Genomic DNA, 17,669 nt, shown 5'->3' on the forward strand with positions numbered 1-17,669 from the left:
AATAAATTAATGCTTACAGAGGTTAAGAGATCTGCCCAAGGTCATACAGTTAATATGTATATAGTAGAGAAGTCACAATTCAAGCCCTTTATAATAATATCAGAACAAACCTTTTAAAATAATTCTAAAATAATAAAATTCAAATTTATAATTTTCATTTTATAAAAATATTTATATTCATTTTATAAAAATATTTAATTAGGTCATTTTAAGGGACTCACTACAGTATTATCTTAAGTTGTAAGAATCTACATTTCCTTTAAAATGATTGTATTAACCAAACTTCTATTTAACATATAACTCTTCACAGATTTCTATAATTAAAATTAGAACACACTACAATTTTATCGAAATAACACAAAATACCTGGAGACATTTAAATGCTAAGAGAAAGTAATCACCTCATATCTAATTATAAGACATAATCAATTATCTATGAGTTTCATAAATGCATAAGAATTGCTAAAACTATTTTTAATGTTAATTTGGCTTACATTTCAGAACACATTTATAGACAAAATCATTAACTCTAATATTACTTGCATTTTCACATGACTTCTTTGGTTTCTACACTTTGATTTGCCAGAAAAGTGGAAATTATATGTTAAGAATAGATTTAGTACTATTTAGTCATTTTATTTTTTGTTTTTCAAGGAAGCTGGTAATGTGTTTAAGCTATCCAGCACAATTGCAGCTAGAACATAACTGACTACTCAGTAAAATTTTTATTTTATTTCTGATACAACTGGATATCAATTGTCTATAACAAATGTTAACAATGAGTTCAATCTTTAAATGAGTTCATATAATAAGCAATCTGTGATGAAAACAACTAATTCTATTTGTTGAAATCAGAATAGCGAATTTATATCACAAATGAGCTCCCTTCTGGCTTACCCACAAATAATATAAAATAAAAATTTTAAATATCAAGGTTAAAATACTCAAACTGCTTTTAACTCTGACAACAAAAGACATGCTCCTCTATATTGCCCCCCACCAATTAATAACAAAGGAACAAAAGCTATACTTAAAAACAATTCTTAGGTTGTCCTTGTGACTCAGTTTGTTTCCCGTTTGCATGCAAAAGTGTAGCAAACTGCAGAACACCATCATGTCTAAAGAAAAGCCAGATTCCCAGCCTTAGATTCTGGTTTCTAAATTTACAACATGATAGAGGTGTCTTTCTTCGCTTCCAAAAGACTAAGACTTAGTACTTAAATCTGTAGATATGCTGTATGGATATTTAATGATACAAGCTGGTAATAAATGGGAAGGAAAAACTATTACTTTGAGATCTCTTCATTGCCTCAAACAGGAATGATGTAATAATGGTAACCACATCTACTCTTTAGGGGAAAATATAGTTACAATTATTTGTAGAATAAAAAAGAAACAGAGGTACTAAAATTATATTGTTGGAATTTGAACCAATTAGCTTAAAATAACTAGCAAAGGACTGAGAAAGTTACAATTCCTACTTCAGGAGTGCAAAGAACTATCTCCACAGAGAAGACAAAATATATACAAATTAAAGTTTCTCCTATCCATATATAAAACAGTGATTAAGTGGAACTCTCTTAGATATTCAAGTTACAAATTATATGTAAATAATTCTTCTAATACTCTACCCCAACATTTTCCACTCACTGAGAATTTAAATTCTAGGAAATAAAATTCAAAAAATTCAACCACTCTGTGTACACTCCTAACCAAAACATATTCAACCTCAACTCTACATATTTCAATACATAATAATTAAATCCTCATTTCATACTAATTATTTTATGCCAATTTTTAACCCTTCATATTTCTCTCGGTTTACTAAATAAATAAATCCTGTCTTCTCGGTCACATGGCAAAGGCTTTATTTCCAAAAACCTTAATCACATTTATACATCTTCCTTGGACGCTCTCCAAGTTCGGCAAATCTGACTTCGTCTGCTGTACTGTGTTTGACTTTTCTTTAAGTACAGCAGCTCAGAAAAAGAAAAGGTCATTGCTCTGGCTCCCATCCCTTAGGTTGCCCTCCACACAATCAGTCCGCTACTAGAAGCAATAGTTGAAATCCTAGCTATCCTCAAATGAGAAAGAATTTATGTTTTGTATTTTGAGCATTTTCATTAATTAAACAAGGTATAACAGAAACAGAAGGAGTTTCAGTGCCATCTTTTACAGGTGATCCAACCTCTCTGAGACTCAGTTTGCAGATCTGCAAAAACAAGTATCATCTATCTCATGGAGATATAAAAACAAAAACATGCTACCTTTTATTAAAAGAAAACTATCACAAGTCACAAAGTCTTAAGCAATGTTGGGATCCTTGCCAACGTCTGTTCAATGAAATCAATCCCTGGGATATAGGTGCTCAATAAATATTACTTTCACCCTGCATTTTAGAAGTGATTCTACCAAACAGTGCAAACTCTTAACTTCAGAAACATTTAGATTTTCATCTATATTACATATCAATCTCCACATTCAGTAATATAATCAATCCACATAAAAACTGTCATTTTAAATTTTCACCATACCCTTGAACCAAATGCCAAATTTTGCTAAATAATAAACAGGAACAATAAGTATTCCATCACATAAGTTATTTTAATCTCAAAAAGCATTAAAGTAATTGGATCACCTCCCTCCCACCATACAAAAAAAAGAAAAAAACCAATTTCAGATGGATAATACAAAATTAAACAATAGAGTTCAAAACAAACCCTTAAAAGAGTCGAAAGACAATACAAAGTGACAAAAGTTATTTAAAATACATGACTAACAGATCCACAACATAAAAAGAACTTAGACATATGAGCAAGAAACATGAATAAGTATTTCGCAAAATAGGATAGTCAATGCTCAATCTCATTAGTGATCAGTGAAATAAAGTATAGATAAAATTACAAAGCAGTAATAAATACTCACCAGAATGGTTACAGTGGAAAAAACAGAAAGGCACAAGTGTTGGTAGAAGTACGATTGGTAAAAGCCACTTTGGAAAATGTTTTGGCAGTATCTCCTAAAATTAACATACATAATCACCATAACCAAGTAATTCTACTCTTAGGTGAATAGCCACCAAGAAATGTCTGCACATGTGCACCAGGAAATATATATAAAAATGTTAGCATAATATATAATACTGAAACTCAAAACAACCTAAAGATCCATCAACAGTAGAATGGATATAGTATAGTCCTCCTATGGAACATTACCCAGCAATGAAAAGTGGGGGGAAAAAAAACCTACATCTACATGCAAAAACATGGGTGAATCTCACAAATATAAGATGGACAGGCAAAACATTAATCAGGATAAGGCATACATGCTTAGATGTTAAAGTTATTTAAAAGAGCTAGATAGGGACTGCCATAGAAGACAAGAGTGCCTATTTTGGGGAAAAAGAGTGGGATGCAGGCTAGATGTAAGAAGTCATGAGGAGGACTTCGAGAGCATTGAGAATATTTTTTTCTTTTAGCTATGTGATGGTTACACAGGTATTCACTTTGTGACAATTCACTAAGCTATATGGTTTGATTCTGTGCACTTCTGTATATTTGCATTACATTTCACCAAACAAAAGGTTGTAAAAAAGAGAGGAAGGGAAGAAGAAAGAAAATAATAACAAGGTCACAACACTATCTGGAAAGATATCTAATATATTAAGCTAAATACTAAGGTCAAATGAAATATAATCACACAAAAAGGTGCTCAACAACATTAGTAATCAGGGAAATGCAAATTAAAAACCATAATGAGATACCACTATACACCTGTTCAGAATGCCTAAAATACTAAAATTCTTAATGCTGAGGATGCAGAGCAACTGGAATACTCAGTGTTGATAGGAATGCAAACTGGTACAGGCACTTTAAAAAATAGTTTGGAAATTTTTTACAAAGCTAAATATATCTTTCTCATATATAAATCATCAATCTCATTCTTAGTAGTATTTACCCACAACAAATTAAAACTTACACAACTGTAAGCAAATGCTTAAGCAGCCTTGTTGATAATCATAACCAAGGAAACAACCCACATGAAAGAATTTTGAGGAGTGATGGAACTGCTCTACATTATGATTTTATGATCGCTATACTGTTCTGTATCTGGCAAGATCCTATATATCACAAAGAATGACCTTTGTTGTATGTAAATTTAAAAAATAAATTGTAAAAAATAGTAGAACACAATACTATGGTCAAAGCAATGCCACAGATTTCCAGGATATCAATATGCCAAATTTATCATAAAATTCCCCAAAATTCAAGAAGCCTAAAAATATGTATTACTTAAATTATACAATGTAAAGAGATTGTAATTCACTTAGACATTTAAACTATAATAACAACAAAAAGCATTACTTGTAAAATGACTGTTGTACTTGGTTTAGCATTTTATATACATATTTTAATCATCCAAATCATATAAATCTACAATTATCTCAACTTTAACATTTTACCCATAGATACACATCTAGTGAATGATGAAGCTGGTATTTAATCCCACTGTATCCTAGTCTTTCGAAGCCCATTTTCTTTCCTCTACACTTTCTTCTTAGTTCAAAAGCTTTGGTAATTCCTTAATGAGTAGTGTGTTCCTTTACATTATGTAAAGATCTGCTCATACTTCCTACATTTGTAAGCTTAAAATAGATCATGAATATTTTCTATTTTTCAGGTGCCCACATAACCACAATTATACAAAACAAAGTTAAAATATACAGCTTCTGTCCTCAAGGTGTTTATAAATCTAATTAGCTGGCAAACATATGACAAACAAAGTAGGCAATTTTAAAACTCAAAAACAATAGCTGAGTAGTAGAACCATGGTTAGTCAGTGTCAGTACCTTATAATAACAAAATAATTCTAATTGCTTCCTCCCATCCCTTGTATCATCACTGTCATTCATTTCACTTACATATAAGGACATGTGTGAATAAGTATCCATGTGTATATACACATATACACACATAAGCAAACATAGTCAAACAGTGTTGCTATTATTTTAAACTGTTATCTGTTAGAGCAATTAAGCACAAGAAAAATAAAAGTTTTATTTTATCTTCATTCATTTCTTCTGCAATGCTTTTTCTTCTGGATTTCTCATCTATAGCACCTTCCTAGCCTCTAAAGAACCTCTTTTAACACTTCTTGCAAAAATTATCCACTGGCAAAAAATTCTGTTTTTCTCTGATGATCTTTATTTCTCCTTTACTTTTTTTTTCATTTATTTTTATTAGTTTGAGGCTAATTACTTTACAATATTGTAGTGGCTTTTGCCATACACTGACATGAATATTTCTCCTTTACTTTTAAAGTATAATTTTTACACAGTACATTATTCTAGGCTGGTGGCTTTTTTCTCTCAATACCTTAAATATTTCATTCCACTCTCTTCTTATTTGTATGGTTTCTGAGGAAAAGCCAGATATAATTCTTATCTTTGCTCCTCTATAGGAGGAGCTTCCTCAGGATTTTTTTGTTTCTTTATCTTCAGTTTTCTATCATTTGAAAATATTATCCCTATGTACAAGGACTTTTTTTGCCATTTATCCTACTTGATGTTCTCTGAGCTCTCTGGGTCTTTGGTTTGGTATCTGACATTCATTCAGGAAAATTGTCAGTTGTTATGGTTTCAAATATTTCTTCTGTTCCTTTCTCTCTTCTCTGGTACTGCCAGAATGCTTGTGTTGTACCTTTTGTCGTCATCCCACAGTCCTTGCAATATTCTGTTCTGGGCTTTTATTCCCCCCAGGCTTTTTCTCTTTGGTTTCTAGTTTTCAAGAATTCTACTGATATATCCTCTTGCTCAAAGACTCTTTCCTCATGCATGTCCAATCTATTAATAAGCCATCAAAAGCACTCTTCACTTCTGTCAGTGTTTGTATTTCTTTTTTCTCTAGCATTTCTTTTCAGTTCTTTCTTAGAATTTCCATCTCTCTGCTTGTATTGCCCACCTGTTCTTGCACGTTATCTACTTTATCCATTAGCACTCTTGGCATATTAATCACAGTTAACTGTTTCAAATTCCCAGTCTGATAATTCCAACTCCCCTGTCATATCTAATTCTCATGCTTGCTCTGTCTCTTCCAACTGCATCTTCTGCCTTTATTTTTTGCAAGTATGTCTTGCAATTTTTTTTTCCTTGACAGCCAGACATGACACACTGGGTAAAACAAACTGTTGTAAACAGGTATTTAGTAATGTAAGGTATCAGTGAAAAAAGCTGGCTTAAAACTCAACATTCAGAAAACTAAGATCATTGCATCTGGTCCCATCACTTCATAGCAAATAGATGGGGAAACAGTGGAAACAGTGACAGACTTTATGTTGGGGGGGGGCTCCAAAATCACTGCAGATGGTGACTGCAGCCATGAAATTAAAAGACGCTTGCTCCTTGGAAGAAAAGCTATGACAAACCTAGCCAGCATATTAAAAAGCAGAGACATTTCTTTGTCAACAAAGGTCCATCTAGTCAAGGCTATAGTTTTTCCAGTAGTCATTAATGGACGTAAGAGTTGGACCATAAAGAAAGTTGACTGCTGAAGAACTGATGCTTTTGAACTGTGGTATTGGAGAAGACTCTTGAGAGTCCCTTGGACTGCAAGGAGATCCAACCAGTTCATCCTAAAGGAAATCAGTCCTGAATATTCATTGGAAGGACTGATGCTGAAGCTGAAACTCCAATACTTCAGCCACCAGATGCGAAGAACGCACTCACTAGAAAAGACCCTGATGCTGGGAAAGATTGAAAGCGGGAAGAGAAGGGGGCGAGAGAGGATAAAATGGTTGGATGACATCACCAACTCAATGGACCTGAGTTTGAGCAAGCTCCAGGAGTTGGTGATGGACAGGGAAGCCTGGCATGCTGCAGTCCATGAGGTCGCAAAGAGTTGGACACGACTGAGTGACTGAACTGAACTGACGGTATTAGGGATGATAGAACAATTTATAGTCCTAGTCCTACAGTAACGTCTCAGTCTTTTAGAAAACCTGTGTTTCTGGCCTGTGAACTTCACACACACTTCTCAATCTCCCTGCCATCAGGTGGGGCAGGATAGTTAGAGCAAACTGAAGTTGTATATTTCCCTTCTTCAACATTTAAGACTGGAGCAGTTATAGTTGGGTATTTCCCTTCACCCACATCAGTTAAGCTCTGATAAAACTCAGTTAGACTCTGGTAAAATAGTTTATCCTAGAGGGCAAATCTTGTTAGGAAGAACAGAATGCTCTGGCACATCTTAAAATGGTTCCCCTTTTTTCCTTCATCTGTCAAAAGCAAGAGGGGATTTTTCTGATATACACTGAGAGATTCTGGTTGAGACACAACAGGTAAGACTCACAAAAAGTGTGGGGCCTCTGATGATTCATTTCCCCTGGAGTTTTTAACTCTTAAGAGTTGCCCATACTGAGCCTCCAGTAATTTGTGAGCCAATTCAGGTTTCCCTACACCAGCACTGGTTCCCAGCAAGGCTGCTGTTCTAGTGAGCTGGGATTCACTGTAGTCTCTACTGGTCTCTCCAATTTTAAGGGCAGTGGCTTGCTGTGTGACCTCTCTGTACTAAAACACTTGGTGATTTTCAGTGGATTTTAAATTTTATTTGTTGTCAGGTTGGAATGGCAATTTCCAAGCTTCTCACATGGCATACCAGAAACCAGAAGTCTGCATTTTAAGAAATGTTTTTCTATACCACAAGCTTAAAAACTTACACAGGATAATAAAACACATGCAAACTCAATATCATATAGAACAAAACTGTGTTGCATACTCTGTAAATTATTATTTTTCACTTTCTTCTTATACTGCACATATTTTTATTTCTAGTCATGTAGCCTAGATCAGACACATCTTAAATAGTTGAATCTTCCAGTTTATCTGTAAAAGTCAATATAAAGTTAAAAAGTGTAATATTTGACATATATCTTCCCAATAAACAATAAAATTAGAGCTTACCATTTTAATGCCTGTGGAAAACGTCCCTGGTTTTATAGGTTTAGGTTTCTCAATTTGCATTTCCAATTGGGTAGATCTATCTTTATGCTGAGCCAAAAGCAGAGCAACGGGGAGATCAGAACTCTCCTGTAAGAGAAGTTAAAGTGCAATGTGAAAGTTAAAAAGAAAAAACTAAAGAGCAACCAGTCTTTTATTTTAAATTATGCCTTTCCATAAGCACTTGATGTCAACCTAAATATTCACTTTATGGAGAACACTTTACAAAAGACTTTAACATTCCATAATAAGAAAAGGCTGTTTTAGACTCATAAATCAAAATAACCTACAAAAATGGATTTTTATAGAATCCACATTAAAGACAATATAATAGGGTCTTATTTCATCTAGTGAAACCAACCATATATTTATTAAAATAAAAAAAATTAGAAGCTAATCACAAAGAGAGTAGTACAAAGTACTATAACCTAGATCAGATGTTTATCTAAGACACATTCTTTTAACCAGTGAATTCAGACTAGCTTGAAATTGTTTCCCATTAGATTTCACCTGAGGCCGTTTGGAAATGATCCTTGTTCTGTTTTTTGTACAATGGAATGATTGTTAAGTACAACCAAAAGTACATTTATTTTCTCCTTTATTACTTACTTTTATAAATTAAGCCTAAATTTTTTAATTTGCAAAATAATAGTAAACATTTTTAATATATTGATACTAAAACAGGGCCACTATCTACACAAATCTGCATACACACATATTAATAACATCATCAAATAACTAACTCTTACATGTAAACTGCTATTTATCCTATTTAAAATGAAGTCTTCTTACATGTTTAAAGTGCTACACAGCTAAGATCTAAACTAAATGTATCCAAGTCATTTTCCCTTTTGAGATGTCAGTGAAATAAGAACACAGAAACACATGCAGAAGGAAACCAGGAAGGAAGGAGATCATACACAAACATACACAAAGAGACACACTGCTCTCTATATCAGTAAACAGAAAGAAAGGTGCAAATACATTTCTATCTCCCATACCAAGGTGACCTATGAAAATAAAGTCATCAAATGGTCTAACAGATTTTTAAAATAGTAACTACCCAGAATTTAATCCTGAAAAAACTATGTTGTTAAACATTTTATAATATAAAAGTGAAGATATAGTAGAACCTCATTTTCTTTCCAAATCCAACAACTTAATATTTTGGGGCACAAATATGGCTAATGAATATATTTAAAAGACTTGTTTAAAGGTTATAGTACAGAAGAAATTCAAATAACAAGCCAATTATTTCAACAGCATCATCCTAGAATAAATCTGTTTTTCAAAACTTTGCAACAGAAGTGGTTTGCAAAAGCAAATGTTTTAAAGACGAAAACTTTCAAAGGAAATGGAAAAACACAAATTTTATTTATAATGCACAACTTTAGTAAGCAGCAAAATTCTTAAGACTTGGTTTTAGCAATAATGAAGGAGAATGAATAAAATTCTAGAATATACTTGAATACCTCTCATATTCTACAACAAAGCATTAGTAATACATTAATCATAGTATTGGGACTTTCCTGGTGGCTTGGGAAGTATGGCATTACTGTGAATTCCTGCAGCTATTCAAGATTTCCATTAGGAATTTTGTAATAAAATGTTTACTTAAAGGACATTTTAAAAGGGCAGTGGCCCAAAGTATCTTTTAAAATCTCTTACTATCTTTTCATATGTAAAAACTAACAGAAGAAAAATAAATTTTCTTGGCTAAAAAGCTAAATCATCGCTTCCTAATTAATACTGTAAGTGAATTCAAATCCCATACCTAGTACTTACTCTAAAAAGTAAAAGTTCTTACATAAAAGTAAAACAATATGTGCACTTCAAAAAAAGCTGCTAATCAATACTATGCCTGTTTTAATCCTGGTTTCACTTTCCTATAAAAGAACCAGAATATTAAAATGTATTGGTAAAAGAACTGAAATTTAATAAAAATAAGTATTCTAGAAATCTAAAACTAATTTTGATACAAAGGCAATACAATTTACTTCAAATCTGCTATACTCTACGTTAGCAATCAAAACTTTGGAGTCTGAAAATCTTATAAATGTTAAGAAAGAAATAAGTAGGAGCTCGCACAGCAACAAAATCTATAGAGTAAAATAAATTATGGGAAATATACATGCTTTTAGGAATACAGAGAATGCAGATTCAGCCTTTCAAGTTATTTCGTTGGCCAAAAAGTTCATTCGGGCTCGCCCACAGTATCTTATGGAAAAACCCAAATGAACTTTTTGGCCAACCCAATATTTCATTCTTAGCTTTCCATTTTCACCCTGAAAGGTTCCCTAAGCTATTTAATAGCCTGAAGGTACAATGCTCAATATTTAAAGAAATTTTAATTAAGACTACCTGTAATACTCATTAAAAGCTTTATAATGACCATTTTGAAAGATTATTTTAACTGACTTTGAGCAAGCCATCTGGCAAACAATATTCTAATAAAAATAAGCTACTGCATTTGACAGTATTAGCCCTAGCAAAATTTAAGACATAATATGAAGAGAATTTTCTAACAGGAATATAAAAAGATTTAATAAGTCAGGACCTATTTAAAAATCTTTTTTCAAATAGCTTTTAGAAAAAAAAATCCTGAATTTACAGTTAGGATTAAATAAATGGACTTTTTAGGCAACATTTTAAGTCATAAAGATTAAGACCATAACATTAAAATTCTGTCACATAGAGTATAATGTAATGCCAACACTTTTTTAAAAGGTTAAAAAGTGACTTTTAGCATAAGGACCAAAAACAGGAGAAGAAAAACTAATAAGGAGTACTTATACTAGTTGTCTAAATTAGATCCAGAGAATCATTTTAAGATTTAAGGTACTAGATATATTTACAATGCAGTCTTTCTAAATAAAATTTAACATGTGAACATACGTAGAAAAAACACAATGCATTCTTTTATATACTTAATAAAGATTCAGGAAAATAAAAAGAAATTTAATGAATTCTTTCAATTAGTCAACAAGGATGAAATGGATGTTAATATTTTAACAAAAAAATTTTAATAAATATTCAAAAGTTAAAGTAACAATCTTTAAAAATAAATTTGAAAATGAAAACCAGAAATTCAAATTGAATTGGTATTCAAACCAATCTGTTGTAATTAATTGTTCTAATGAATACAGTAAATTGTTAAAGATTATTTAACCACTATGTTACATGATCTAAATAGTGAAGAAAGTATGCCCAGTAATGACTTGCAGGTGAAGAAAACAGGAAAGGGAGGGCAGTTCTTAACAAAAACCAGTATTAACTCCAGATTATACACAATGTACAACACTGGCAGTTGCAGATCAAGAGCCAAAAGCAGCTCAATGAGGCACCAAAATTTCGTGCTAAAAGACTAAGGATAAAAAGAATATACAAAAATAATTGCTGTGCAAAACTAACTAATCTCAAAATAAAAACTAAAAATTCTTAATAATAAATGGAACATTTTTAGAAAGTTAGAGTGTATATTTGTCTTAAATCTAAGTTCAGTATTTGGAATTAATGTATAGAGGAAAGCATTAATAATGTACAAAGGAAAGAAAATCATCTTCCTCTATATATAAAATGATGAGAGAAAGAACCTTTCAAAATAAACAAACCTGTAACATGAGGCTTTACGAATTCATTCTTTCAAGTTTTTAATTTCTCACAAGCAACACGTCCACAAAAAATGTAAAACACAGTATGTATCATTTCAACTGTTAAAGCCACAACTTCCACTTAATAGTTTCAAAAAAATTAATGGAAGTTACTAACAAAAAAAAAATATTCCATGCTATACATTGCTATTTTCATTTTTTTGCTTTGGGCTACGCCGTGTGGTTTGTGGGATCTTACTTCCTGATCAGGGACTGAACCAGGGCCATGACACAAGTGCCGAATCCTAACCATTTAGACCACCAGGGAATTCCTTGTCCTCGTTTTTAGAATCAAATTTATGTTCCACTCATACAAAGTAGATAGGGTTTATGATAAGCATTTACTGTCTAAGCTTCACTAAGGCCCTTACTTTCTCACCTACTTCTAATTTATTAGGTTGGTGCAAAAGTAATTGCAGTTTTACATGGTTGAATTTGTTGTCTGATACTGGAATACATCTTTAAATAAATGTAGTTATGTTATACATCATTTTAATGTGCATTTCTCACTTTACATTTTTTTTGTCAATGACATCACTTGCATTTTAGTCTACAGAAATGACACTGGACAAAAAGAAAATTTGAGCAACTTTTTTTTATTTGAGTTCAAAATGGACTGTAAAGCAGCAGAGACAACTTGCAACAGTAACAACTCATCCAACCCAGGAACTGCTAACGAATGTACAGTGCAGTGGTGGTTCAAGAAGTTTTGCAAAGGAGAGGAGAGACCTGAAGATGAGGAGTACAGTGGCCAGCTATTAGAAGTTAACAATAACCGAGAGCATCATCAAAGCTGATCCTCTTAAAACCACATGAGAAGTTGCCAAAGAACTCAACTTTGACCACGCTATGGCTGTTCAGCATTGGAAGCAATTTGGAAAGGTGAAAAAGCTTGATAAGTGAGTGTCTCATGAGCTGACCAAAAATAAAAAAAATTGTCATTTTGAGGTGTCATCTTCTCTTATTCTACACAACAGCAATGAACAATTTCTCGATCAGATTGTGATGTGAGAGGAAAAGTGGATTTTATCCAACAACCAGTGATGACCAGCTCAGCAGCTGGACCAAGAAGAAGCTTCAAAGCACTTCCCAAAGCCAAAACTTGCACCAAAAAAAGATCATGGTCACTGAAGGTTTGCTGCCAGTATGGCCCACTCACTACAGCTTTCTGAATCCTGGTGAAACCATTACATCAGAAGTGCTGATCAAATCGATGATATGCACTAAAAACTGCAATGCCTGCAGCCGGCATTGGTCAACAGAATGAGTCCAATTCTCCACCACAACGGCCCACCACATGTCACACAGCAAGTTTCAAAAGTTGAACAAATCGGGCTATAACGTTTTGCCTCATCCGCCACATTCACTTCACCTCTCACCAACTGACTACAATTTCTTCAAGCATCTTGACAATTTTTTGCAGGGAAAAACACTGCCACAACCAGCAGGAGGCAGAAAATGATTTCTAAGAGTTCATCAAATCCCAAAGCAGGGATTTTTATGCTATAGGAATAAATAAACTTATCTGTCGTTGGCAAAAATGTGTTGATTGTAATGGTTCCTATTTTGATTAATAAAGATGTGTTTGAGCCTAGTTAAAATGATTTAAAATTCATGGTTTGAAACCATAAATACTTTTGTACCAACCTAATACATAATCTTGCTTTCTCTTTTTATTCCTGGTTATATGGCTTAAATGCTTTTAGGGCAAAAGCACAGTAAAAAAATATATACACATACATTCACTGGTCACAAAATAACATACAGCATAGCAACTAGTAAACTGAAGAGTTAAGTATGTTAACAACACATGGAAACTAATTACATAGCTAGAAAGGGGAAAGGAAGAATGTAAAAAGCCTTTATCAGAAAGGACAATTTCCATGTTGCGATTTCATCAGTATCACATTGGTTTATAAGCATCAAATAATATATTCTCAAATCCATGAAACATTTCATAAACCTTGGTTGTAATCCCTGCTATTATCTAATAATATTGACTACCTGGGGAACTAACAACTAGAAAACACCAATAACTTGCAAGACATTACCATTTCTTTCAAATGTATTTTCCCCATGCAAAAATACAAAATACAGTTCTCACAGAGTAACCAGTCACTAAAACTTCAGCATGAAGCGAAAATGCTTGAAAATGAGCTAGTTATTAGAAAATCAGTAGCAATCAGGAGAAAAGTGCTCTGAAAACATGTTTTAGTCAGTAAGCTGAGAAACACATCAACACTCTATTAATAGTAAACTGGCTTATGTTAATTATAGTATTACTCTGTTATCTGAAAATAAAATGGATATTAACAAACATTTAAAAAAATAAATAAATAGGGGCTTCCTTGAAGGTTCAGTGGTTAAGAATCTGCCTCCCATGCAAGGGACATGGGCTCAATCTCTGATTTGAGAAGACCCCACATGCTGCAGAACAAGGAAGCCCATGTGCCACAATTACTGCAGCCTGCGAGCCTAGAGGCGGTGCTATGCAACAAGAGAAGCCACTGCGACGAGAAGGCCACGCAACACAACGAAGAGCAGCCTCCGCGTGTCAGAACTAGAGAGAGCCCACATGCGGCAACCAACACGCAGCACAGCCAACACGTAAGTCAATACTTGAAATAAGTAAATAAAATAAAGGAGCAGAAGGTGAACACATGAGTACAAACCATAGAAATGCCATTTAAATACCATCACCCAGTATAACAGGAAAGATAAACCCTGAAGACAAATGTTTTTATCACAATCAACATTAATACATACCAGTTCATCTAAAAGAGCCTGCTTATTCTTCCTTTTTAGAATCTGTTGCATTTGTTCTTCTTTTTGTATAAATAGTCGTCTTTGTTCATTTTCCTGTCGTTCTACTTCTAAAGCTTCTTCCAATTCCTCCTGTTCCCGAGTCTGAAACAGTAACATTCATATATGGCATGAAATAAATTTAGTGACCAAAACTAAGTCTATATCATACTCCATACTACCTTTTTTCGAAGCATAAATTGCTCTAGTCACTAAGTGTTTAATAGTGCAGCAGCAGCTCCACTTTAAAAGAACTAATTTTCTTTCATGCAGACATGTTACTATTAAAGAGAATGACATCTAGCACTAAATGAAATCTAAACAAAGTACACTTATCCCAGCTGCAGAAATGTGGAAACTGCTTAAGACGACTTTATTTAGATTAAACAAAGAAAGCAAAACAAAAACCCAACAACAACAAACAGATCATCTCCATATAGAACTATTAATTGAAACACTCCATATAAAAGACTGGTTCATTTAATAGAAACAATTTTCAAAATACATAAGATAATGAAAAGTTATCATAGTACTTAGCATCTTTACCCCAAGTTAAAATAAGTCTTTCTGATGCCTGAGTTCCAAACAGCATTCATTTAAGGTAAGTTATGAAAAACTGAAGTTATTTTCTAACACAAGCATATAAATTTCAAGGGTCGTCCCTCTCTGTGGACTAAAAAATTCAAAATCCAAAGCTAATATGTAGAGAGAATGAACTACAGTCCTACATTACTTCCCTTTTATGAAGTTTCTTAGAAATATTAAATACTTCCAGACTCTGAAATTTATTCCAACCCTAAGTCATATTTAAAAGCAGTATTATACCGGCTCTGTTCTTTAAGTTTTATGAATGAGAAATACAGTAATATCTTAATGGCTTTATTTTAAATCCTTGACTGCTGCTCTTAAAAATGCAATACCTTTTTTTAATTCAAAATAATACTGAGAATTTATGGCACCTTGAGGCAAATACAGAATAGAGGGAGACAGTATAATATGTTTTGGAATCACTAACATGAATTAACAGATACCTCACAGAAAAGTATATTTTTATGTAAAATAATATTTACATATTGTTAATCTCTGTTAAGATTATATCAATTCACAAATTAGATAAACTCCCAGAAATAAACAAGACTCCCAAATGAAAAAAATATTTCCCTTATAATTCAAACTCAGTATATCCAAAATTAAGTTCAGCATTTGGTTTCCCAAAGCTGATCACCCTCCTGTATTCCTGATTTCTGCTAATTGCACACCCACCTCTCGGTCAACTCAAATTGAAACCTCAAAGTCATCTTTATTACTTCTTCTCCCTCAACCCCAACCCCCTTAAATTAAGTCAGTTGCTAAGTTCAAGTAGCATTTCTCCCCTATAATTTTAAAAACCTCTATTACTGAGATTGCTATTCTAACTCAGGCACCCAGTGGAGAAGAAAATTCAAACTTGATCTAAAAAAACTAGGAATAAATGTACAAAGTTAGGGGGTAAGATATGAAGGCTGGAAAAGTGAATTACTAGACAGTAGGTTCATAAGCAGAAAAGGATGTCTCAAAATAAAACAGTGTTATATCAGCAATAAGTCAAACAAGTGATAGGTTTACACAGAGTATGGTGGAGGCAAAATTAATGGAGTGGTTAATTCCCCATGCTATGATGGAGGACAGGTAGAGTTAGAAAAGATTTCACAGAGTGTTATGGGTTGAATGTGTGCCCCCAAAATACATGTTGAAGTACTTAACCCATGGCAACCATAATGTGACCTTATTTGGCAATAGGGTCTTTGCATATGTAACCAAGTTAAGATAGGTAATACTGGAAACTTGGATACAGACACACAGGGAGAAGGCCATGGGAAGTTAGAGGCAGAGATCAGAGTGGTGCCAAAGATGCTAAAAGAAACAAAGACTCCTCCCTAGAGCTTTCAGAGAGACCATGACCTGATGACACCTTGACTTGAGACTTCTAGCTTACAGAAGCCTGTTCCTATAAGAGACAAATTTCATTGTTAGAAATCACCAGTTTTGGGTAATTTGTTTTAACAGCCCTAGGTAAGTAATACATGAAGGCTGAGCAGGTTTCAAACAGTAGGTATTTAACCCCACTGCAGAGTGGAAGAGTCATTTAGGCAGAGAAAACAAAGGTACAAAGACACGATCAAGCTAGAATGCTTGGTATGACCAAGTCATTAAGTATGAAGTTGGGGAAAGCTCTTGACAAAGCTGGAGAGGCCCGCAAAAGGCAGATGATGGAGAATTGACCATACCATACTAAGGGGTGCATTTATGCCATACTAAGGCAACTGGTAAGACAAAGAATTTAGAAAGATGACTAGAAGCAGTGAAGAATACAGAACACTGGGGTTAAAGACTGAAGACAGGAAGACTCAGATGAATATTTCAATAACTCAAGTAAGAAATAATGAATACTATGTAAAGTAATAATACTATAATTAAGAGGAGGAACTAGGTTTGAAAGACCATAAGGAAAGACTACCAAAAGTATATGATTCCCCGAAGACGACATATAGATGGCCAATAAACACCTGAAAAGATGCTCAACATCATTCATTATTGGAGAAATGCAGATCAGAACTACAATGAGGTATCATCTCACACCACTCAGAATGAAAGTGAAAGCGTTAAGTCACTCAGTTGTGTCCGACTCTTTGTGACCCCATGAACTGCAGCCCACTAGGCTCCTCTGTCCATAGAATTCTCCAGGCAAGAAAACTGGAGTGGGTAGTCATTTCTTTCTCCAGGGGATCTTCCCAATCCAGGGATTGAATCCAAGTCACCCACATTGCAGGCACACTCTTTACTGACTGAGCCACCAGGGAAGCCACACCAATCAGAATGGCCATCATCAAAAAACTACAAACAATAATGGCTGGAGAAGACGTGGAGAAAAGAGAACCCTACTGCACTGTTAGTGGAAATGTAAATTGATACAGCCACTATGGAGAACAGTATGGAGATTCCTTAACAAACTAAGAATAAAACTACCATATGACCCAGCAATTCCACTACTGGGCATATAACCTGAGAAAACCACAATTCAAAAGACACATACACCCACAATGTTCATTGCAGCACTATTTACAATAGTCAGGACTGGGAAGCAAGCCAGATATGCATCAACAGATGAAAGGCTAAAGAAAATATGGTACATATATACAATAGAATATTACTCAGCCATAAAAAGCATCAAATTTGAGTCAGTT

The 17,669-nt window shown here is 33.6% G+C and overlaps 1 protein-coding gene across 1 annotated transcript in view; it reads right to left on the bottom strand.

Moving 5' to 3' along the window:
• The window catches only part of MNAT1 (MNAT1 component of CDK activating kinase), a 197,978-nt gene that overhangs the window by 119,337 nt on the left and 60,972 nt on the right, over positions 1-17,669 (bottom strand). Inside the window, exons 5-6 of the mRNA XM_061156934.1 lie at positions 14,410-14,550; positions 7,958-8,083 (exon numbers count right to left, since the gene is read on the bottom strand). Coding sequence (XP_061012917.1) covers positions 7,958-8,083; positions 14,410-14,550 — 267 coding nt within the window. The remainder of the gene's footprint in view (positions 1-7,957; positions 8,084-14,409; positions 14,551-17,669) is intronic.

This window comes from Dama dama, chromosome 12 (genome assembly GCF_033118175.1).
Source record: "Dama dama isolate Ldn47 chromosome 12, ASM3311817v1, whole genome shotgun sequence".
Lineage (NCBI taxonomy): Eukaryota > Metazoa > Chordata > Mammalia > Artiodactyla > Cervidae > Dama > Dama dama.